Genomic DNA, 23,388 nt, shown 5'->3' with positions numbered 1-23,388 from the left:
CCCAGCACATCCCAGTGCTCCCCAGTCCCTGTGGAGCCTTTCCCAAACCTGAACCCTTTGAGCACAGGATGCTCCAGGACCCCAGGCTGTGCTGTCCCATCTGCTGCTGGCAGATCCTAGCAGGTGCCAGGCTTCAGGCTGGCATTCCAACACAAATGGTGCCATTCCTGAGTAGTTTCCACAGGATCAGGCTCCTTCCCTGCCTGCAGAGCAACAGGATGTGACACCTGAGCAGCAGCAGCAAAGACATCCAACACCTCTGGATACCTTTTTTCCTTCCCAGGGAGTGGAAAGGCAGCTCCTGCTGTCCCTGGGCAGAGTGAGACACAAAATCCTGTCCATGTCTCCAGCAGCAGAAGCTTTGGCAGCACAGACCACTCTGCACCTCCTGCCCCTGCAGGGGCTCTGCAGGACATGGGTTAAGGCTGGGCACACCCAAGGCTGTGGATGGCACCAGACTTTGCCACAGCAGAGCAGCCCTGGCCACTGGAACACAGTTTGGGACCCTCCTTCCACTGCTCTGCACCCTTGGGACCTTCCTTCCACTGTTCCTGCAACCTTGGGACCCTCCTTCCACTGTTCCTGCAACCTTGGGACCCTCCTTCCACTGTTCCTGCAACCTTGGGACCCTCCTTCCACTGTTCTGTGCACCCTTGGGACCCTCCTTCCACTGTTCCTGCAACCTTGGGACCCTCCTTCCACTGTTCCTGCAACCTTGGGACCCTCCTTCCACTGTTCTGTGCACCCTTGGGACCCTCCTTCCACTGCTCTGCAACCTTGGGACCCTCCTTCCACTGTTCTGTGCACCCTTGGGACCCTCCTTCCACTGCTCTGCACCTTGGGACCCTCCTTCCACTGTTCCTGCAACCTTGGGACCCTCCTTCCACTGTTCCTGCAACCTTGGGACCCTCCTTCCACTGTTCCTGCAACCTTGGGACCCTCCTTCCACTGTTCTGTGCACCCTTGGGACCCTCCTTCCAGTGCTCTGCAACCTTGGGACCCTCCTCCCACTGTTCCTGCAACCTTGGGACCCTCCTCCCACTGTTCCTGCAACCTTGGGACCCTCCTCCCACTGTTCCTGCAACCTTGGGACCCTCCTTCCACTGTTCTGTGCACCCTTGGGACCCTCCTCCCACTGTTCCTGCAACCTTGGGACCCTCCTTCCACTGTTCTGTGCACCCTTGGGACCCTCCTTCCACTGCTCTGCAACCTTGGGACCCTCCTCCCACTGTTCCTGCAACCTTGGGACCCTCCTCCCACTGTTCCTGCAACCTTGGGACCCTCCTCCCACTGTTCTGTGCACCCTTGGGACCCTCCTTCCACTGTTCTGCAACCTTGGGACCCTCCTTCCACTGTTCCTGCAACCTTGGGACCCTCCTTCCACTGCTCTGCAACCTTGGGACCCTCCTCCCACTGTTCTGTGCACCCTTGGGACCCTCCTTCCACTGCTCTGCACCTTGGGACCCTCCTCCCACTGTTCTGTGCACCCTTGGGACCCTCCTTCCACTGCTCTGCACCCTTGGGACCCTCCTTCCACTGTTCTGTGCACTCTTGGGACCCTCCTCCCACTGTTCTGTGCACCCTTGGGACCCTCCTCCCACTGTTCTGCACCTTGGGACCCTCCTTCCACTGTTCTGTGCACCCTTGGGACCCTCCTCCCACTGTTCTGCACCTTGGGACCCTCCTTCCACTGTTCTGTGCACCCTTGGGACCCTCCTTCCACTGTTCTGTGCAACCTTGGGACCCTCCTTCCACTGCTCTGCACCTTGGGACCCTCCTTCCACTGTTCTGTGCACCCTTGGGACCCTCCTTCCACTGCTTTGTGCACCCTTGGGACCCTCCTTCCACTGCTCTGCACCTTGGGACCCTCCTTCCACTGCTCTGCAACCTGCCCAGCAGCTTTCCAGGCTGTTCCATCAGAACCACCTGAAAAGAGAGCTCATGTCTAACCTCAAACAGGCGCCGAACGCTGCTTTTCTCCTCTCAGAGCCTCTCCAAATCCAGCACAGCCACTCTGCCAGGTACAGGAGGATGGAGACCAAACCCTGGGACAGAACCAGCCCAGGAACCCAGATATCCACCACAGGCTATCCCACAAGTTACTTTAACAAAGTTATTCTGCTGCTGCTGCAGCACAGGGTATCCCACACTCTATAACAAAGTTATTCTGCTGCAGCACTGTTGTCATCTTATTTCTAAAGTTCTACACCTTCTTGGTGATTTCTTATGGGCACCTCCTCACAGCACTGATTCCTTCTTCATCACAGCACAGCCAACAAACTCCAACTCTTCACAGTACAACAAACAAACTCCAAAGCTCTTCACCACCAGCTAACCCACTCTTTGGTATCACTTGTCTTATTGGACACAGCTGTGGCCTATTAAATTCAGGCCCTTCCTAATCTTTGGGGATCAGTACAGCTGCAACTCCTCAGGTGTGAGATTACCTTCTACACTATCTTTATTTTCTTACATTCTCTCCCTCAACACAGCACAGGGTATCCCACACATTAACAAAGTTATTCTCCTGCTGCAGCAGAAGGTATCCCAGAATTCAACGAAGTTATTCTAGTGCACCAGCAGAGGGTATCCCACACTCTAACAAAGTTATTCTGCACTGCAGCACAGGGCATCCCATATTCCAACAAAGTTATTCTCCCGGCACCAAGAGCAGCTCTGGGAGTGCCCCACGCTGGGGCTGGCACAAGCTGGGTGTGTCTCTCCAGTTCTGCCCCACCAAGATCAGTCTCCAGCTCACAGCCACGTTTCAGGGATAAGGAACAGTCAGGAATCAGCAGTGCCTCCTCTCCCAGGATTGTATTACATTATATAAGAAATGTGACAGCAGTATACTGAACCTCAAACCCTGCTGCTCAAGGGCCCCAGGCTCTCTGCTCAGCTCCATCACCCCATGGTTCCTCTCCAGGAATCATCCCTGGAGCAGCAGGCAGATGCCCTCTGGAAGTGTTCAAGGACAGGCTGGGCAGGCGTGGAGCAACCTGCTCTCGTGCAAGGTTCCTTGCTGAGCACTGCCCAGGGCTGCAGGACAATCAGGTATTCTCTCCCAAACAATTTCCCAAAGCTGGGCTGCTCTTGGGTGACTCCAACCACCAGCCTGGGAGATCTCCAGCTCCTTGTGAGCTGCACAGCCACGTTTTCCTCAATATGGGAACAGGTCTGTGCTGAGGGAACACCAGAGCCAGCCTGGGGCAGCCTCACACCAGCCACACCCAGGAAGCACAGAACCACTGAGGCTGGAAAAGACCTCCAGGATCAGAACATTACGCAGAAGAGAAATGCAAGTTTCATTGGGACAAGAGAAATGCAAGTGGTTTTCAGGGACCTAAAGAAGGAGACAGATGAAATATTCAGGATGCGCTAAAAGGGGACTACACCTTGTAGTCATCTTATTGTAAATCTTCTATACCTTCTCAGTGATTTCTCATGGACACCTCCTCACAGCACAGCCAACTGACTCCAACTCTCTTCACAGCACAGCCAACTGACTCCAACCCTCTTCAAAGCACAGCCAGCTGACTCCAACCCTCTCCTCACCCAGCTAACCCCCTCTTCTGTAGCACTCTTCTTCTTATTGGACACAGCTGTGGCCTCTTAAGGGCAGGTCTGTTCCTGATCTTTGGTGATTAGTACAGCTGCAACTCCTCAGGTGTGAGACTGCCTTCTGCACTATTCTCTTACATTCCACCCCTCCACAACACCTTAGCCAGCTCGTGTTCTGCCTGGGTGGAAAGGATTTGTCACCTCCCACTTGGAAAGCCTTACTCCAAAACCAGGAAATATCTCAGTTTCACACCTGAGGGAACAGCAGAGCCAAGTTCTCAGAGACACCCTGCCCAGCACTCGGCTCTGCTGGCCCTGTACTGCCTGTCCTAGGGGAGAAATCCCCATGCAAGTGTCAGCAGGGATGCTGTTCAGCAGCTCCTGGGAAACCTGCCTGCAGAGAGCTGCTGACCCATGGGCCAGGCACTGAGAGCCTGCAGACAAACGCAGGAAACTGCTCACAGCCAGAGGATTTTTACCCTGAGCATAATCACCATCCCCATGCCAGGTCCCTCAGATGCCACCTGCCCCTTCCTGACACCTCATGCTGCAGGTAATCCTTGAAGGGATTTGGGGCAGGCTGCAGGAGATGCACAAATTGGCTCCAGACCTTTCCCCAGGCAGGGGCACAGTGCCCTGAGTGAGACCCTCTTTTTATCAAAGGGTCAGTACACAACACTCGGCTGATTCTCAAGGTCTCTGCTCCTCCAGGGTTACCCACACATCCAGAAATATCCATTTGTTCAACCCCACTTCTCCATCAACACACAGCAAACAGGAACTGACCTTCCCACCTGAGCCCCTTTGGTTTTTACATCATTTCCAGCTCACTCCTTCTCTGCAGCAGCCACTCTCACCTCAAGGCCAGGAAAGGAGGAAAGGGGGAAAGCAAGGAGGAAACAATCATTGTGTTTGGGATCAGCCAGGTCCAGAAGCCACTTGACCCAGAGAGATCAGAGTCCCCGTACAACAACGGGTGAGGCTGGGAAGCAAATCAAGCAGGCTGGGTGATTTTTGGCAGAGAGAGAACAGTAGGAGTGGTACAGACCTCTTCCTCCTCAATGCGAGCAGGTTCAATCAGCAGATTATTGGCTTGATCAAACGACACCCCCTGTTAGGACAGGAACCAGCAAAGAGGCATGCGGATTAGTGGAGCATCGACCAAACCCGCCACCACGACCACCACAACCACCACCACCACCCAACACACGCACTGGGCCACAGCTGGGCTGGCTCCCGAGCTCCGGAGCTCCCAGAGGAGTCACTGCTGAGCTCTGGAGCTCCCAGAGGAGTCACTGCTGAGCTCCGAAGCTTTGGGGCTGATCCAGCTCCTGGGGTCACCATTGAGCTCCAGAGCTCCCAGAGGAGTCACTGCTGAGCTCCGGAGCTCCCAGAGGAGTCACTGCTGAGCTCCGAAGCTTTGGGGCTGATCCAGCTCCTGGAGTCACTGCTGAGCTCTGGAGCTCCCAGAGGAGTCACTGCTGAGCTCCAGAGTTCCCAGAGGAGTCACTGCTGAGCTCCAGGGACCTGGGGCTGATCCAGCTCCTGGGGCCACTACTGAGCTCCAGGGCTCCCAGAGGAGTCTCTGCTGAGCTCCAGAACTCCTGGGGCTGATCCAGCTCCTGGAGTCACTGCTGAGCTCCACAGCTAGAGAGCTGATCCACCTCCCAGAGACACTGCTGAGCTCTGGAGCTCCCGAGGTCACTGCTGAGCTCCAGATCTCCTGGGGTCACTGCTCAGCTCTGGAGCTCCTGGTGTCATTGCTCAGCACCAGAGTTCCCAGAGTCACTGCTGAGCTCAGGAGCTTTGGGGCTGACCAGCTCCTAGGGCCACTGCTGAGCTCCAGAGTTCCTGGGGTCACTGCTCAGCTCCAGAGCTCCCAAAGGAGTCACTGCTGACCCCCAGAGCTCCACAGCAGAGCCCTCTCACAGCACCAGAGCTGCCCCAGCAGCTCCAGAGCTGACCCTCAGCCCCAGAGCAGCCCCCAGCCCTGCTCAGCACCCCAGCAGGGCTGCTCATGGGTCCCCAGAGTGCCAGGTGCCAGCCAGCCCTGCCAAGGGCACCCCTGAGGCCAGGCTTTGGCCATGCTGGCACGCTGAGGGTCACCGCAGGCTGACCTCATCCCCTCCAGGTCACTCTGGGAACAGGAAGGGTTAAACACAGGAGGAAGCACCGAGGAGCCTGTGGTGCCACAAGCTGCTGCACAGGAACGAGCAGTCCCAAACACAACTGCAAAAAATGCAAAAAAGCAGCCCAAACACAACTGCAGTCCCAAACACAACTGCAAAAAACCAAAAATAACAGTCCCAAACACAACTGCAGTCCCAAGCACAACTGCAAAAAGTCAAAAAAGCAGTCCCAAACACAAATGCAAAAAAGCTATAAAAGCAGTCCCAAACATAACTGCAGTCCCAAACACAACTGCAAAAAAGCAGCCCCAAACACAACTGCAGTCCCAAACACAACTGCAAAAAACCAGTCCCAAACATAACTGCACCAATTCCTTTCTCTGGTGCAAAAGCACCCCCTGACAGGCACCTGGGATCCTGCTCTCAAGCGCAGGAAACCTCAGGATTTCTTCTGAAAACCAACTGTCCTTGCAACAAAACCCTCTGGTTGTAGGCTTCAGCTGCCTCCTCCTCAGTGCACCTCCTGCCCAGGGACCCTGCTCCCTGCATCCATCCCCACTGCTGGCACACAGCCCAGAGATGGAGCAGGCATCCATGCCAGCCCAGGGAGGAGAGCTGAGCCCCAGCAGAGGCTGAGCTGGCAGCCAGGGTCATTTCTGACAGGCTCCCACCCCTGGGCAGGCAGTGGGCAGTGGGGCCTCCTCAGCTCAGTGCCCAGCTGAAATGACCTTTGCAGGTGAGGATGATGGGTCCTGGATGAAGGGGACTTGGGACAGCTTAACATTCCTTCTGAGGGACTTCACCAGCAGTGGGAAAAGAGGCCTCAGCCCCAGGGAGCACAAGATGAGCTGCATTGGCTCACACAGAGCAAGGCAAGCACCCACTGAGGGAAAGTGAGGGACAGGACCTTTCCCTGGGCAACCCGAGCTCCAGACGGGATGGGAATGACCCCAGCACCTGGAGCAGGTGCAGTTACAGCAGAAGCATTCCAGCATCTTCCAGAGACCCACATGTCACCCTCAGATCTGCTGATGTCAGACTGGGATGGAGACTCAGCCACATCCTGACCTCCGCCCACCAAACACAACTCAAAAAATCCTCAAACCCTTGGGTGAGAACTGGGCTGACCTCATGAGGAGTCCCTCATCCATGTATCCCCACGCCACTGTGAGGAACCTCCTCAGGCAGGAACCTCTGTGTGCCCCCAGCCAGACATGGTGGTTCAGCTGAGGAGAGCCCAGGACCCCCATCCCTTAAGCCCCAGTATAACCAGTAAGGCCAAACTTCAGAGCCCAAGCTGCCCTAATCCCAGTGCAGCCCCCCTCAGGCTGTGCCTGGGTGGCAGCACAGGGAAAGGCACACTCCTGGCTGCACTGACATGCTCCAGGAAGCACTGTACCAACAAGTGCCAGTCTAAGACTGAATCCACACAGGGACAAAGCTCATCCTCCTGTGTGGAGGAACCAGCAGCAACAACCAGCAGTGAGGAGGAGGAGGAGGCTGGAAGGAGCAGCAGAACCCACCAGAGGTGAGACAGAACTGCCCCTGCAGCATGTGCCATGGGGCTGATGCACCTGGACACAGTAGAGGTGTCAGACACAGCCACACAGCACAGCTCTAGGGCAGCCCCACGAGCCCCTGTGACCTGCAGCTCTGCCCCAGTGCTGCAGCCCCTGCCAGAGCCTTCCTGCCACCCTCAGCACATCCCCAGTGCTGCAGCCCCTGCCGGAGCCTTCCTCAGCACCGCATCAAGCTGGCTGCTGGCCACAGGAGCAGGGGCAGGTCTGTGAGCTCCCCCTCCCCACAAGACCTTACCTTCACGGAGGGCTGAGCAGACAGAGCTCCATTCTTTCTGTCCTCCTCATCCCACGCTTCCTCCTGGTCCCTGGGCTCTGTGTTATTATTGCAGCCTCCCAGCTCCTCTTCCTCTTTGGGGACCCCATCACTGTTCAGCCCCTGCAGGAGTGCCACCACTGCCTCTGGCTTGGGCAGCTTGGTGATCTTGAAGTGTTTCTTGTAGTGGGGCGTGTCCTTGCGGATGAGCCTCTGCTTCTCCACGGGGAACGGCCGCTCTTCGTCCTCATCCTCATCCTCGCTGCGGATCAGCGTGTCCTCGGCAAAGTGCACGGTGGGCTGCGACAGGAGAGCCCAGACACAGCGTGAGCCCCAGGGGACAGAGGGCTGGCACACAGAACCTGCTGTCCCTGGGAGCCCTCTGCCACGCAGGCAGAGCCGGTGGCACTGCTGGAATGCATTCCCATTTCCTTTTTGCCTCTTCCCACAGCCACACCTTCCCCAGGCTGGTGGCACTGCTGCTGTGCCCAGGACAGGGCAGGAATGCATTCCCATTTCCTTTTTGCCTTTTTCCACAGCCACACCTTCCCCAGGCCAGTGGCACTGCATGCATTCCCAATTCCACACATCCTTGCCTTTTTCCACAACCACACCTTCCCCAGACACTCTTCTGTCAGCTCCAGGGATGGAGGGCATTCAAACCCCTCACAGCCACCCCAGATTTCCTACAGCTTGCCAGGCTCCCACAAGCTGCCTCAACCTCTGCTTGCACTGCCTTCCACGGCCTGGATCTGCCTCCAGCCAAATCCCACATCCATTTCCCTGCACCTCTATTTCCCACCTCCTCTGAAACTTCCAGCTCCCCTCACTGTTTCTCACGACCCTGCAGCAGTTCCCAGGCTCGTACCTCATTGTACTCCACTTCCACATCTTCCTCCTCGTGGTCAGCAGGCTCCTTGTGCTCCTCCGGGGCCCTGGGCTTGCTGTCCTTGTGCAGGTCCCTGTGCAGGTCGGGCAGCTGCCCGTTGGGCCAGCCCCTGTCCCTGTCCTCTGCCCTGCCCTCCACGGAGGCCGTGCTGGCGGACAGGTGCGAGTCCTCGCTGCGGTTGGACGTGGCACTCAGCCTCTTCTCCTGAGAAAAGGGTTCTGGTGGTCAGCATGGAGCCAGAGCAGAGTCACTGGTGTGAGGGGGGAATGCAGCTCCAACAGAACCAGCTGTTCCTCAGGGTGCCCACAGCTTCCCCTTCTCTGCTCCCTCCATGTGACTGGGTGCACCCTCCTGTGCAGGGATTTATTCCCAGCTCCCTCCAGGGCAGCCAGGTGCCTCCTGCAAGTGCTCCATCCCCACCACTCTTTACTGGGAATATCAGAGCCTTCTCTTCTTCTCCCTGTACTATAAAATTGGTACTGACACACACAGTTCCCCTTCCACTGTTCTCTGCCTCCTGGTTCTATCTCCTGCTCTGTTTCACAGGCCCCCCATGACATCTCAAGACAGATTCCCAACCTCTCCAGGCAATCCATTCCCAATCTTTCCCAAAAGTCAGTCCTTTTATATGCTAAATGTTCCCAGTGGAAGATGTCTTTACCATGCCACAGAGGTGGAACTTGCTGATGTGTAAGGTTCCTTCCAACCCAAACCATTCCATGACTGTCACAGACACATTTTATGAAAAATCCTTTTGCTAGGATTTTTTCTCCTGAGAAGCCTCAGAAACAAAATGTAAACAATAATTATCTGCTGCTGTGGAATGCAACAGGTGCATCTGTGATTGGTCTCATGTGGTTGTTTTTAATTAATGGCCAATCACAGCCCAGCTGTCTCAGACTCTCTGGTCAGTGACAAGATTTTATTATTTTATTATAATAATAAAATATTAATTATATTTTATTATCATTGCATTCCTTCCTTTCCTTGTAAGCCTTCTGATGAAATCCTTTCTCTATTCTTTTAGTATAGTTTTAGTATATAATTTTCTTTTAATATAATATATATCATAAAATAATAAATCAGCCTTCCGAAACATGGAGCCAAGATTCTCGTTTCTCCCCTGGTCCTGGGACCCCTGTGAACACCACCCCACACAACCCCCTGCTCTCTGTGGTTCTGCACTGCCCAGGGCCCAGCACTCACCTCCGAGTTGGGGGAGCTGGGGTTGGCATCAGCCTTGGCAGCGTTCACCTCGCTGCGCCGCACCTCGATCACCTTCTTCATCACCTTCAGCTCGCTGGGGTGAGGGGTGGCTCTGCGCTGCAGGCCCTGCAAGGAGAAACCCTCAGGAAGGGGATGCCAGCCTGCCAGCACTGCCAGGCTCCTGGCTTGTGAGATGTGTGTGTATTCTATAACCATCTCTCAGAGGTGGGGCAGTTATCTGCTGTTCATTGGGCAGTTTATCTCTTCCACAGCCAGTCCTCCCTCCAGGAGACAGCTTCTGTTCATGGGCCATCAATTATTATTTATCTTCTGTTCCTGGGCCAGTGAGTGTCCCTGCATGGCTGATAAAATTCCATCATCCCACTGGGAGATGCCCTGCCCCTGGGGAGGAGCCAAGCATTCCTACCTGGATAGAATCTGAGATTTGGGATACCAGAGCAGTCTTTGCCCACTGCATTCCCAGAGGAGCAGTGGGAAATGTGCACCACAGGGACCATTTTAGGGCTAAACGGCCACCCAGCTCCTGTCATCATGTCTTAGGTTGGAAATGGGGGTATGTATTATATTTCTGTATCTCAGAGGTGGGGCAGTTATCTTCTGTTCATTCGGCAGTTTTCTTTATCTCTTCCACAAACCAATTCTCCCTCCGGGAGATAGCTTCTGTTCATGGACCAATAATTATTAGATATCTTCTGTTAACGGGCCACTGAGTGTCCCTGCACGGCTGATAAAATTCCATCATCCCATGGGGAGATGCTCCACCCAGGCATTCCCACCTGGAAAGAATCTGACTTTGGGAACACCACAGCAGCCTTTGCCCACTGCATTGCCAGAGGAGCAGCTTTGTGCTGCCCTGCACTGCCAGAGGAGCAGCTTTCTGCTGCCCTGCATGGCCAGAGGGAGCCCAGGCCCATCTGCAGCAGCCCTGGAGCTGCAGAGGAAAGCTCCCCCCTTGTGCAGGATCCCTGCTGCAGCAGAGCCACAGCTGGCACTGCAGGAGGGCTGAGCCCCCGTGGGATGGGGCTGTGACACCACCCTGACACACAGGGGGCCAGGTCTATTCTGACTCTTTCAATGGGTGTTTTTGTTGTTGTTTGTACTACTGCATTTGCATTTTTAATTTCCCTACTAAAGAACTGTTATTCCTGCTCCCATATCTTTGCGTGAGAGCCCCTTAATTTCAAAATTGTGACAATTCAGAGGGAGAGGGCTTCCATTTTCCATTTCAGGGGAGGCTCCTGCCTTCCTTAGCACACACCTGTCTGTTCAAAGCCAGACACCAGGCCATGACCCTCTGCAGGTGAGCAACACCTTTATCAGATCCAGAGCCCCATGGGGACACCACCAACCCCTCCTGCTGCAGGACCTGCTCCAGGCCTTCCTCAGCCTGGAAATGGGGAAAGAACAGAGACAGGGAGCCCTGACAGCTCTCTCCATCATCCTGCTCTCCAGCTAACAGGGGCTTTGGGAAGAATGATGGAGCTGGGAAGTTTAAAGTGGTGTTTCAGGCTTAGTAAATGAAAAACTCTCGACACAGAAACTCCTCCAGAGCACAGGTGAGAAATCCTGGGATGTCCTCCTAACTCCTCCAGACTTAACAGGTCTGCCAAGCCCAAATGCAGCAGAATTGGTGCTGCTTACAGAGTTCCATCTCAGGTGGAGGGCCAAGAAAACCAGCATTCTAAAACTAGTCACAATGCTGAGAACAATTTTAAAAATCCCCAAAGCTCCCAATGCCAGCAGTACACACGCATTGCCAGGACAGCTGCCAACACCATTCACTGGAAGGATTCAGATCTCAAGGATGGCTTTCCATAAACTAAAAAGGAACAAAGTCCTGCAGGAGACTGAAACCCTCAGAACACTCACTGAGAACTGCTGTCCTGGCCTTTGCATCTGCCCTGGAAGCACAACCAGCTCTTGCAGGTTTTGAGACAGTGTTTAGTATTTTACTAACAGGACACTCCACAGCATGGGCTGCTGGAACCATGGGTGCTGAGAATTTCAGACTTTCTGTGCCGCCAGGCACTGATCCCCAGGAGAATACTGCATTTACCTGAGGCTGTGGAGAAAACTTCCAAAATGGAATGACAAAACTAAAATTATGGGTGTGGAGTTTGAACAGAAGTGTGTGATATCACAGGGTGAAAACCCTACAGTTAAAGGTTTTAGAATATAGTAATATATATATATATAAAGCAAGATGGAGGTTTTAGAGCAGAGGTTGGTCCTTCTTCATCTTCTTCTCCATGGGTTAGGTGGTTTTGTGTAATTGGATAAAAAATTTCACACTGTGGGCCATGGGTGGTTGGTTACTGGATTAAAAGTAAAAATAATTTAGGTGTCATTTCTTAATTGGACAGTTTACCTTTAAAAGATCTTGTAGAGAGAGAGAGATGGGGCTCCATTTTCTGGTTTGTTAGAGTGAAGTGCTGTAGAACTCACGGTTTGTGAGACTGTAGCATGGATAAGAACTAATAAACACCCGAGTCCCAGCAAGAAATCCTGTCTCACACACTTAATCCTGACCCTGGCCAAAAGAACCCTGACAATGGGCTGCACTGCCTGCATGCTTGGAGGGATGGGGATGGCCTGGATTGGGCTGGGCAGCCTTTCCCCATGGTGGGGATGAAAAAACCTTACCCTGACAGTGCTCTGCTGGGATCTCTGGACATTTTGAGTGCCCCACTCCCATAGAAAAGCCTCAAAATATGGCTCTGCACCATGGATCCCAGGGAATTCATCCCCTTCCCCTCCTGCCTGGGCACCAAAGAACCTTCAGAGTGTGGAAATCACATACCTACAGCAGTGTAAAACACGGACACCACAGTGGCTCCATCTCTGGAAGCTCAGCTTGTCCCTGTGCTCCCACAGAAGCCAACAAGCTTCAGGAATGCCTTACCCGTCTCTCAGCTCCAGACTCCTCATCCTCATCCCCTTTGGGCTCATCCAGGAACTGGATCACACTGACTCTGTTCAAGTTGCTGTCTGTCCAGCTCTCATCCACGCTGTTCTGCAGCAGGTTCTCTGGGGAGGAAGGGAACACAGTGGGAGCTCCTTTTGGGAAGAGCAGGGTTGCAGATGTGGATGGAGGTCAGCTCTTATCCCATGAGAGAGCTTCTGCTGTATCTGCCCATGGCATCAGAGGCCTTGAGGACAAAGGCTGTGGCCTCACCATCCTGTCATTTTCTGTACACCTCCCACCAGACCTACAGCAGCCTCCAGAGGTGTCTGATGCTTCAGCTCCACACTCCTTACCCAAGGAGTGCAGGAAAAGGCAGAATTCAGGCAGGAATAGCTGCAGCCATGATATTTTCTGAAAAACCCTTTTGCTAGGATCTTTTCTCCTGAGAAGCTGGGAGGCCTCAGGAACAAAATGCAAACAATGATTATCTGCTGCCATGGAATGCAACAGGTGCATCTGTGATTGGTGTCATGTGGTTGTTTCTAATTAATGGCCAATCACAGTCAGCTGGTTCAGACTGTCTCAGTCAGTCACAAGCCTTTGTTATCATTCTTTTTCTATTCTTAGCTGGCCTTCTGATGAAATCCTTTCTTCTATTCTTTTAGTACAATTTTAATATAATATATATCATAAAATAATAAATCAGCCTTTTGAAACATGGGGTTCAACATTCTCATCTCCTCCCTCATCCTGGGACCCCTGTGAACACCATCACAAATAGCATGCTGACAGGACAATGAAAATTCACTGCTTGGCCAGCAGATCCAAGTAGAACACTCAAAGATGAGGCTGCAGGGCCCTGTCACCTGTCAGAAAGCAATTCCTCAGTTTTAACAATGACTGCCTGGGAAAGGTGCCCCAGATCCATCCACACAAGAGTCTGGATGTGCCACAAGAATCACATCAAGGACAGCCCAGCCCAGCAGAGAAGGTTTCAGCCCCCTCCAGAGCAAAGGCTCTGCAGCCTGTGCTGGTGCTGCAGATTCTTACCCAGGCTGGGAGAGGGCTGCTGGGGGAGCAGGTAGCAAGTGAGAACCTTTTCTCCTGTCTTCTCATCATCCTCGGTCTGGAACTTCAGCATGGGCTGGGACTGGTTTTCTGCCAGCCACAGGGCTTTCAGATTGAGATTTGTCAAAGCAAAGGGCAAGTTCTGCAGCCTGCAAAAGAGAAGAGCAACTGCTTGTTAACTTTCCTGGTCAGGAAGGAGCTTCAGCTCAGCTCCAGAGTGCCCAGCTGAGCAGAGAGGGACTGAGCAAGCTGCTGTGGATGCCCCAGTCCTGCTCCCAGCTGGTTCTGTCCCTGGCTGTGGGACCGGGCTGCAGTACCCCATCCTCAGCAGCCTTTAGCAGGGGACAGCTCCCTCCAACAGTGTGGAGGGGTTTACAAACAGAAAAGCAATGCCCTCACAGACCAGAGTACAGAATGCTCCCTACACAAGCTGTGGTCAGTGTCCTACTGCTCCCAACCCCAAAAACAGAACCACAGGAGCTCTCAGAACAGCTCCAGGCACACACACACCATGGATGAGGCTTTGGCACCGACCAGCTGAGCTCTGATGACACAAACTCCAAAATCTGCAGGGAGGGAAAAGGAAGGGGAAAAAGGAAGGGGGAAAAGAGGAAGGGTTCATAGTTCAAGCCCTCAGCAATTAGCCTGGACTCTCCTACCTTGAGCATCCCGGGATCCACACAGCCCCAGCTCCTCCCTCTCTAGCTGTTAGATACTAAGGGTATTAAACTTTCTGTACCAACAAACTAACTCCCAAGAGAACATTACATTTGACCTGAGGCCGTAGCAAACACAACCAAAATTAACTGATAACACTAAGATTACAAGTACACAGTTGATTAAAAGTAGGTGATATCACAAAGTCAAAAATTCAGAATCTTAGAATTCAGTAATTTAGTTTTATTTACTGTTTTTATTATATAATCTTTATATTCTATATAACTTTATATATAAATATATAAATAATATAATTTAATAATTAAATACAAAAATGTATATAATAGTTTTATAATTTTTAAAAATTAGTTTTATAGTAATATATATAAAGCTAAAATAGAAGTTTTAAAACATCAACTAGTCCTTCTTCACCTTCTTCCTGAGTTTAAGTAATATTTTATAATTAAACAAAAAACACACATTACAAACTTTAAGTGATTAGTTATTAAATTAAAAGTAAAAATAATTTAAATACAATTTCTTAATTAGATAATTTAACCTTAAAAGACTTTATATAGGAAAAAAATTAACTATTTTGTAACTTGATAGTAAAATACTGGATTCCCAGAGGAGCAGCTGCCTCTTCCACTGTATCTTCAGAGGAAAACTCCACCCTTCTACAGGATCCCTGCTCCAACAGAACCACGCCTGCCTGTCACTGTGATATTTTATGAAAAGTCCTTTTGCTAGGGTTTTTTTCTTAAGAAGCTGAGAAGCTTCAGCTTCTCCGTGTTTTGTTATTTTGGAATGTGATTTGGTAAACCGTTTACTTAGCATACGACTTATTTTTAATTAATGGCTAATTACAGCTAGCTGTGTTGGACTCTGAGTCTGTCACGAGTTTTTATTATTCATTCTTTGTTAGTTTTTAAATGTTTTTTCCTCTTTATTTAGTATAGTTTTAGTATATAATTTTCTTTTAATACAAGATCATAAAATAATAAATCAGCCTACTGAAAACTTAAGAGTCAATTCTTATCTCTCGCCTCATCCTGGGGACACTCATAACAACAGCAAACAATTAATAATAAGGAGGGCTGCAGCCACAATTCCAATTGGATTTCTACAGATCGCCCTGGCTCCAGCAGAACCACACCTGACACTCCAGGAAGGCTGCAGCCACAATTCCAATGGGACTTTTACAGGATCCCTGCTCCAACAGAACGACACCTGACACCTCAGGAGGGCTGCAGCCACAATTCCAATGGGACTGCCACCAACCCACAGGGTGCCAGGCTGTGTTCTGACTCTGTCAGTCTTGTTTTGTATTACTGCATTGTTTATTTTATTTTCTTCCCTAATAAAGAACTGTTAGTCCCTGCTCCCATATCTTTGCCTGAGAGCCCCTTAATTTCAAATTTATGGCAATTCAGAGGGAGGGAGTTTACATTTTCCAGGAGGAAGGGGGTTTACAGTTTCCAGGGAAGTTACAGTTTCCATTTCAGGGAAGGCTCCAGCCTTCCTTAGCAGACACCTGTATTTCCAAACCCAGACCCCCCAAAGCCAGGCTGCTGCTCACCTGTTGCCAGCCACGTCCAGCACGTGCAGCTCGGTGGTGTTGGCCAGCTCGGGGGGCAGCAGTGCCAGGCGGTTGTCGCGCAGGGACAGCACGTTGAGGTTGGCACAGCCTCCAATCTCTGCTGGCAGCGCTGTCAGCCGGTTCCGGTCCACGTTCAGGTTGGTCAGCTTGGCCAGCTTGCCCAGGGACTTGGGCAAGGCCTGCAAAGGAGCCCAGTCAGTGGTTGCAAACAAACAAACATTGCGTGTTTTTGTGGAAGTTGTAAAGCTGGTATGTAGGAATGTGTCCTCTCTTGACAGAGTGACAAAACTATCCTTTGTCCCCTTAAAAGGAAAGAAGCCCAGAAGTTTCTCTCCTCGATTAAGTAAAAAGACTCCTCAGAGGACCCAGGGGACTTGACCTCAAACTTAAGGATAGCTAATTGGACAGAAGCCAAAAAGTCCTGCCTGGGTAATTTACTAGAAAAGGATGTGAGCAAAGAAACTAATCGCTTTTGTGAGGTGTTTTTACCAGGAGCAGCAACGTCTGGCACCTGGCTCCGTTCTTCTGTTTGTTATTTTGCCTTTTATTAAATCTTTTTGTTTCCAACGCTGCAACAGAGGCCATCCTGTTGATTATTGTGCCTAAAAGGGTAGCTGAGCTATCCTGGGTGTGTTATGGGCCACCTGGAGCTCATCGGACCTGGCTGGAGGAGGATACTATAACTACAGTATCTACAGGATACTATCTATAGGATAACTACAACACTGGTATGTTTATCACAGCACTGCACACATGTGGGAATCCTTCTCCTAACATGACATGTGTACCTCTGGAAACTCCAGTTTTTTTTTCTCTCTCTCTCTCAAATAAATATGATTGCAATTTCACAATAGGCTCATACATATTCACTCTACTGATTTCAAGTGACATTTGCTGCTAATTCTTCTTTATCAGAAAGAACTCCTGGGTCATGTTGCCTTATTCTGTCTGCCCCTCTCCTCCTTTATCTCTTGTCTTTTGGCTGAAGCAGTTTCTCTGAGCATAGGTTTTTTGTGAGACCAGGCTAAACAGCAAGCTACAGACTTAACTCAAAGATGTACATGTCACCTAAATCAAAATAGATTTCTACTCTGGAAAATTTCTACTCTGTCTCACAAGAGGAAAGGGTAAACACACACAGGTAAAGGCAGAGCCCTCAGCCTGGGGAGCAAGCTGCCTTCTGTCCCAACAGACATATTTGGGAAAACATTTTCGGGACATCTTTGGGACAGGTTTTCCCTCAGGCTCATAGACTGATCTGTGCCAACTCTTCCCCTCAACACAGAACCACTAGTCAAGACTTCTCTTCTGTTTGTCTGCCTTTTCCCAATCCTCCTGTTTTACCAATCAAATCACAGGCAGTTTGGAGCAGGGACATTTTCAATCACACCATCCCAAAAAAATCCCTCAGAAATGCAGCCTGGGATGGGGTCTGGCACCTATCAGATGGGATGGGCTATGGGATGGGCAATCCCAGCATCCCAGAGAATGATTTGGGGGAAAAAAGTCAGTGAGAGAAAGCAGCTTCCAAACTTGTGTGAATTTGGTGAAGCTGTAGAAGCAGCTGGAGCAGCTCAGGAATTCAGCTGGGAGGGCAGAAGAAGGGCAGGGATCCCTGCAGCTGGCTGCAGTGAACAGCATGGGAGAGGCTCATCACTCTGCACAGCTCCTGAAAGGTGGCTGTGATCAGCTGGGGCTGGGCTCTGTCTCCAGGAATGACAGAACCAGAGCACACACTCTCAAGCTGCACCAAGGGAAATTTAGGCTGGATATTAGGAAAAAGTTTTTCATGGAAAGGGTGATAAAGTTCTGGAATGGCTGCCTGGGGAGGTGGTGGAGTCACCATCCCTGGGTGTGTTTAACAAAGCCTGGATGTGGCACTGGGTGCCAGGGCTTAGTTGAGGTATTAAGGCTGGGTTGGACTCAATGGCCTTGAAGGTGTCTTCCACAGTGATTCTGTGATTGTGTGAGGCAGGTGTCCGCTGTGCACTCACCGTCAGCATGTTCTCAGTCAGGATGAGCTCAGACAGGTTCTCACAGTCCCCAATCGACTCTGTCATGTCTGTCAGCCTGTTCTGGTCCACCTTGAGGATGGAGAGCTGCTTCAGCTGACCTGGCCAGGGCGACAAGTTAGGTGTGAGCTGTGCCAGAGTGAAGGGTGCTGCTCTACACTCACCTGTGATCCCATCCAGGGTCACACAACCCAACCACACAGGCTCTGCTTTTCCTCCCAGCAGGCCTGGTCACAGATGAAACACCTGCACTGTCCTGCAGAACTCTGCTCACCTGTCCCACCCACTGCTCCTGCCCTGTATGGCTGTGTCCATGAATCCCTGATTCCCTGGCACACACAGAGCACCTGCACTGCCCTGCAGAGCTCTGCTCACCTATTCCACCCACTGCTCCTGCCCTCCATGGCTGTGTCCATGAATCCCTGATTCCCAGGCACAGACAAAGCACCTGCACTGTCCTGCAGAGCTCACCTGTCCCACCCTCCATGGCTGTATCCATGAATCCCTGATTCCCAGGCACAGACAAAGCACCTGCACTGCCCTGCAGAGCTCACCTGTCCCACCCACTATGGCTGTGTCCATGAATCCCTGATTCCCTGGCACACACAGAGCACCTGCACTGCCCTGCAGAGCTCACCTGTCCCACTCTCCATGGCTGTGTCCATGAATCCCTGATTGCCTGGCACACACAGAGCACCTGCACTGCCCTGCAGAGCTCACCTGTCCCACCCACTATGGCTGTGTCCATGAATCCCTGATTGCCTGGAACACACAGAGCACCTGCACTGCCCTGCAGAGCTCACCTGTCCCACCCACTGCTCCTGTCCATGAATCCCTGATTGCCTGGCACACACAGAGCACCTGCACTGCCCCGCAGAGCTCACCTGTCCCACCCACTATGGCTGTATCCATGAATCCCTGATTGCCCGGCACACACAAGTTCCTGTTTCCTGCCACGGCAGCCCTGCAGCTCCCCCAGCTGGCGGCACTCACCGATCCCATCGGGAATGCATTCCAGCAGGTTCTGTGACAGCAGCAGGTCCGTCAGGGCCACCAGCCCGCTGACCTCGTTGGGCAGCTGCTCCAGCTTGTTCTCAGACACGTCCAGGCACACCAGGCGGCGCAGGTTGCCCAGCTCCTGCACAGAGAGGAAGGCCCAGGGCTCAGGGAGAGGCAGGGCTGGGGTGGGTGTGTGCTCATGGCTCAGGGAGGAGCAGGGCAGGGAAGTTTAGGAAAGTTTAGGGAAGGGAAGCGGGAAGGGAAAGGGAAAGGGGAAGGGTGGATGTGTGTTCATGGCTCAGGAAGCTTTAGGGAAGGGAAGTTTAGGGAAGGGAAGGGAAGTTTAGGGAAGGGAAGGGAAGGGAAGTTTAGGGAAGGGAAGTTTAGGGAAGTTTAGGGAAGGGAAGTTTAGGGAAGGGAAGTTTAGGGAAGGGAAGTTTAGGGAAGGGAAGTTTAGGGAAGGGAAGTTTAGGGAAGGGAAGTTTAGGGAAGGGAAGTTTAGGGAAGGGAAGGGAGTGCTGGGCAGACACTCACCGGTGGCAGAGCCGAGAGCTGGTTCCTGTCCAGCCACAGCTCGCGCAGGTTCGGGAGCGCACCCAGAGTGTCCGGCTGCAGAGACAGCACAGTGAGGACATCACCAGGACATCACCAGGACATCAGCCCCTCCAGGGACAGGGAGAGGCTGCTCGAGGGTGTGCAGACACAGCACTCTGCACAGCCAGGCACTGCTGTGCCTCTCACCCTGGGAGCGCACTGGGAATGTCTGGGATGGCTGCAGTGGGATGGCAAACACTGACAGCATCAGCAGGGCTGTGTCAGCAGGCAAGGAGAGCTGAGCCTGCAGCACAGCTCTGGTGGAGAGCAGCTCAGGAACTGGGGCACAACGGGGCTCAGGGGAGATGCTGCTTTCTGCAGCTCCCTGGCAGGAGAATGGAGCCAGGCAGGGGTCAGGCTGTGCTCCCAGGGAACAAGGGACAGGACAAACAGTCTCAAATTGTGCCAGGGGAGGTTTAGGTTGGATACTGGAAAAACTCCTCCTGGAAAGGGCTGTCCAGCCCCTGCACAGGCTGCCCTGGGCAGAGGTGGAGTCCTCACCCCTGGGGTGACTTAACAGCTGTGTGGATGTGGCACTTGGGGACATGGGTTAGTGGTGGCCTTGGCAATGCTGGGAGAGTGGCTGAACTCAGTGGTCTCAGATGGTTTTTCCAACCTAAATGATTCCATGATTCCAGGGGGTTGGAAATTCTGGCCTTACATAAGGAATGCATCTCCTCCTCTCAGACATGAAAATGAACATTTGGGTACCACTGCCCAGCTCAAGATGACCCAGTGGCACCATCAGCTGTGACAGACACATGTGCACATCCCACAGCCCCTGAGACAATCAGGGTTTGGAGTCTGTCCCACTGGAGCATGGCTCAGTGTCACACACCTGTTCTCACAGGTGAGCTCAGCCTGTGCACAGCTGAGCTGCACGAGCCCCTGTGCCTCCCAGCTTTCTGCCAAAACCCACACCAGAACACAAAGAGGAGGATCCAGTAACAGCTTAATCCACAGCTGCAAATTGCAGAATATCACAGGGTGGCCCCAAATGCCCAGAATAACCTCAACTCAGACTGTGCCCTTGCTCTCCACATGCTGAGCCCTCCATGGAGAGAGCCCCCACACTGGGCTACCCTCACTGCCATGGGCAACATGGAGTGGCCCAGCACTGTGTGGGGCAGAAATCACATCAGAAAGCAGGAAGGCAGGAAGCTGGACAAGAAGGAAAACAGCTGGGGGCAGTGCAGGACAGAGAAGGGAAGCACAGAGTCCTGCTGGAAAGGAAAGATCCTTGGCAGCTAGACAGGAAGAATCTCCATACCAGAGCCTGGAAAGGACAGGGCAGGCAGAGTGTGAGGCCAGCAGGACACAGGGGCTGACACATGGAGAGAAAATTCACCTGGGAATGGTGACTGGGCCATGCTGGCCAGATCAGAACCTCCCCAATAACCTGAGGGCCTGTCTCTCTGCATTGCAGGTGGAAACCCCTGCCAACCCCCCGAGCCCCTCCCCAGCAGCCCTCACCTACCAGCACTTCCAGGTCATTGCCACCGAGATCCAACTGCTCTAACTTGACAAGGAAGGAGAGGGAGCTGCGAGGCACAGGGCACAGAGAGATAAAACAAGAAATAAAGAGCGGAAGGTTAGCACCTGGGACACACATTGCACAAACCACACCATCTCCAGTAACTCCTGCAGCAGGTGGGGCAATCCTGGCCTTTCTCACGTCCCTCTGAGCCCAGCACTTTGTGGAGCTGCTCCCTTCCCCAGGCCAGACTGCTCACCCCAGGGAATGGTTCAGAGGCTCCAGCAGCCCCACCGGTACCAGTTTGCCCTCCGCTCCCCCCACCACAACAACCCTGTGACTGAAAGCACAGCAGGTGAGCAGCCACACCTTCCCACGGCTGCTGCTCCCCAGCGAGGACAGGGAGCTGGGCACGGACTGACAGGCAACAGGAGGGGCTCAGCAGAGGACAGGACATGTGTGGGGGGCAAGGGGGGCACACAGCTGCAGGGAAGGGAGCAATGACAAATTCCACAGCCTTCCCCAAACAGGATGCTCGTGCTTCTGAAGAGGAAGGGAACACGACAGTGGCCTGATGTCTCGAGTGAGGGGAGTGGTACAGACAGAAGCTCACGATGAAGGCACTGCACAGGACCTGTCCTCACCCACACCAGCAGCCCTGAGCACCCCACACACCACACCTGGGGCTGGGCCAGCCCTGCAGTCCCACAAACCCACGGGGGGTTCTCATGACATGGTCCAGGTGCTCACACCTGAGTCTGACCCATCCACTCCAGCTCCAGCTCCCCAGAGGGCTGCTGCCCCTCAGTGTGTGCCAGCTGCCCGCCCTGCCCACTCCCCCAGCAGGGAACAGCTTCATTCTCCTCTTCAGGAACTGTCCAAACAGAGAAATCCCCACATTTCTCTGGAAACAGGTCCCCCTCTCAAGGCCACCCAAACCAGGGCTGTTGGGGGTGCAATAAAAGGGAACTGTCTTGCCTGTAAAAACATCTGGGCTATGCAGGAAAATTAATTTCCTGCTGCATGTAGCGGTGGATTTTGAGATAAACTCCAGCAAAGCTTTATCAGCAGTTTCACCCAGAGGACCCTGCTGCACAGCACTCCTTCACCATGAATGTGCACCAACTTTGACTCCTCTGGAGGTGATGCAGCCCTGACTGTCCCTCTGCACCTTCACAGCCTGAATTCCCAAAACAGGAACAAGCAACCTGGGGAATCCACACTGATGACGTCTGGCAAAAGGCAAGAGGTCTCAGTGTAGACCACCCTCCACCATTCCACAGGAATCCAGGAAAGCTGTCCTTCCCAAGTCTCTGGCTGCATCCCAGCTGCATGGGAGAAATGAGGGTGATCACCTGCTGCACAAGCTGCACCATTCCAGAGCTCAGTCAATTCCAATTACATGGAATTCTGGCAAACAAAGGTCACTGCAAGATGGACCTTTCAAAAAGCTCTACAACAACAAAATACCAAAAGGACCCTGATGCATTTTGCTGCTCCAAACTCTCAGCATTGAAGCCCACCTATCTATTCACTAGGCTCAGGAACCCTGGCAACAAAGCACCAGCCATTTCTTAAGTCATTCTCCTCTTTGGCAAGGCCCCCTGACCTCATTTAGAGCTGTTTTTGTGCAGCCAGTCAGCCAAGGGCCTGAGGCAGAGAACCCCACAGCATCACTGAAAGGGGTTTGGCCATGGCCTGCCATCCTGTACTCAACTGACACCTCTGATCAGAACCACCTTGGCCTTCAAGATCCATGTTCTACTTCTGGAAATCACCCCAAAATACTATTTGGGGAATTGGGGAGTGTCGTGGTTTGAAAAATGACAGGGAAAGATGAAAAGAAGCTGAATTTGCCTTACAGAGTGAGTATCAAACCTGCATTAACCTTCCAGTGAAAACACCAAAATCTCACAGCACACTACCAGCATCCTACTGGATGGCACCCAAATCTACCAAAGGGCGACTGGGAGCACTGGGCAAGAGAGATCTACCCAGAAACCCAGCACCGGGAAAGAGAGATCTCCCCAAAAACCCAGCACTGGGCAGGAGAGATCTCCCCAAAACACCCAGCACTGGGCAGGAGAGATCTCCCCAAACATCCAGCACTGGGCAGGAGAGATCTCCCCAAACATCCAGCACTGGCAGGAGAGATCTCCCCAAACACCCAGCACTAGGCAGCAGAGATCTCCCCAGAAACCCAGCACTGGGCAGCAGAGATCTCCCCAGAAACCCAAGGGCTGTGGCCACAGACTGAATTCTCAAGACTCCAGAGACTTGGTGGCTCTGAGATGGCCAAAAGCTACTGGGAGTAACTTCTCTGCTGTGGCGTTGATGGATTTTTAGGATGAGGTGAGAGATGAGAATTTGACTCCAAGTTCTCAGAAGGTTGATTTAGTATTTTATGACATTATATTATATTAAAAGAAATTATATACTA

General features: G+C 52.5%; 1 protein-coding gene across 23 annotated transcripts in view; it reads right to left on the bottom strand.

Moving 5' to 3' along the window:
• The window catches only part of SCRIB (scribble planar cell polarity protein), a 140,125-nt gene that overhangs the window by 83,012 nt on the left and 33,725 nt on the right, over positions 1–23,388 (bottom strand). For 22 of the 23 annotated variants that reach the window (XM_063175652.1, XM_063175721.1, XM_063175703.1 and 19 more), the window contains exons 6-16: positions 20,952–21,015; positions 19,415–19,489; positions 18,875–19,019; positions 17,864–17,982; positions 15,849–16,048; positions 13,595–13,761; positions 12,542–12,666; positions 9,619–9,744; positions 8,392–8,616; positions 7,506–7,823; positions 4,610–4,672 (exon numbers count right to left, since the gene is read on the bottom strand). In XM_063175652.1, the coding sequence (XP_063031722.1) occupies positions 4,610–4,672; positions 7,506–7,823; positions 8,392–8,616; positions 9,619–9,744; positions 12,542–12,666; positions 13,595–13,761; positions 15,849–16,048; positions 17,864–17,982; positions 18,875–19,019; positions 19,415–19,489; positions 20,952–21,015 (1,627 nt within the window). The remainder of the gene's footprint in view (positions 1–4,609; positions 4,673–7,505; positions 7,824–8,391; positions 8,617–9,618; positions 9,745–12,541; positions 12,667–13,594; positions 13,762–15,848; positions 16,049–17,863; positions 17,983–18,874; positions 19,020–19,414; positions 19,490–20,951; positions 21,016–23,388) is intronic. The other variant, XM_063175711.1, reaches the window with a different exon arrangement.

The sequence above is a fragment of the Melospiza melodia genome, chromosome 1 (genome assembly GCF_035770615.1).
Source record: "Melospiza melodia melodia isolate bMelMel2 chromosome 1, bMelMel2.pri, whole genome shotgun sequence".
In the NCBI taxonomy this organism is placed as follows: Eukaryota; Metazoa; Chordata; class Aves; order Passeriformes; family Passerellidae; genus Melospiza; species Melospiza melodia.
Note: the sequence above shows the minus strand (reverse complement) of the source record. Positions and strands in the feature narration are given on the sequence as shown.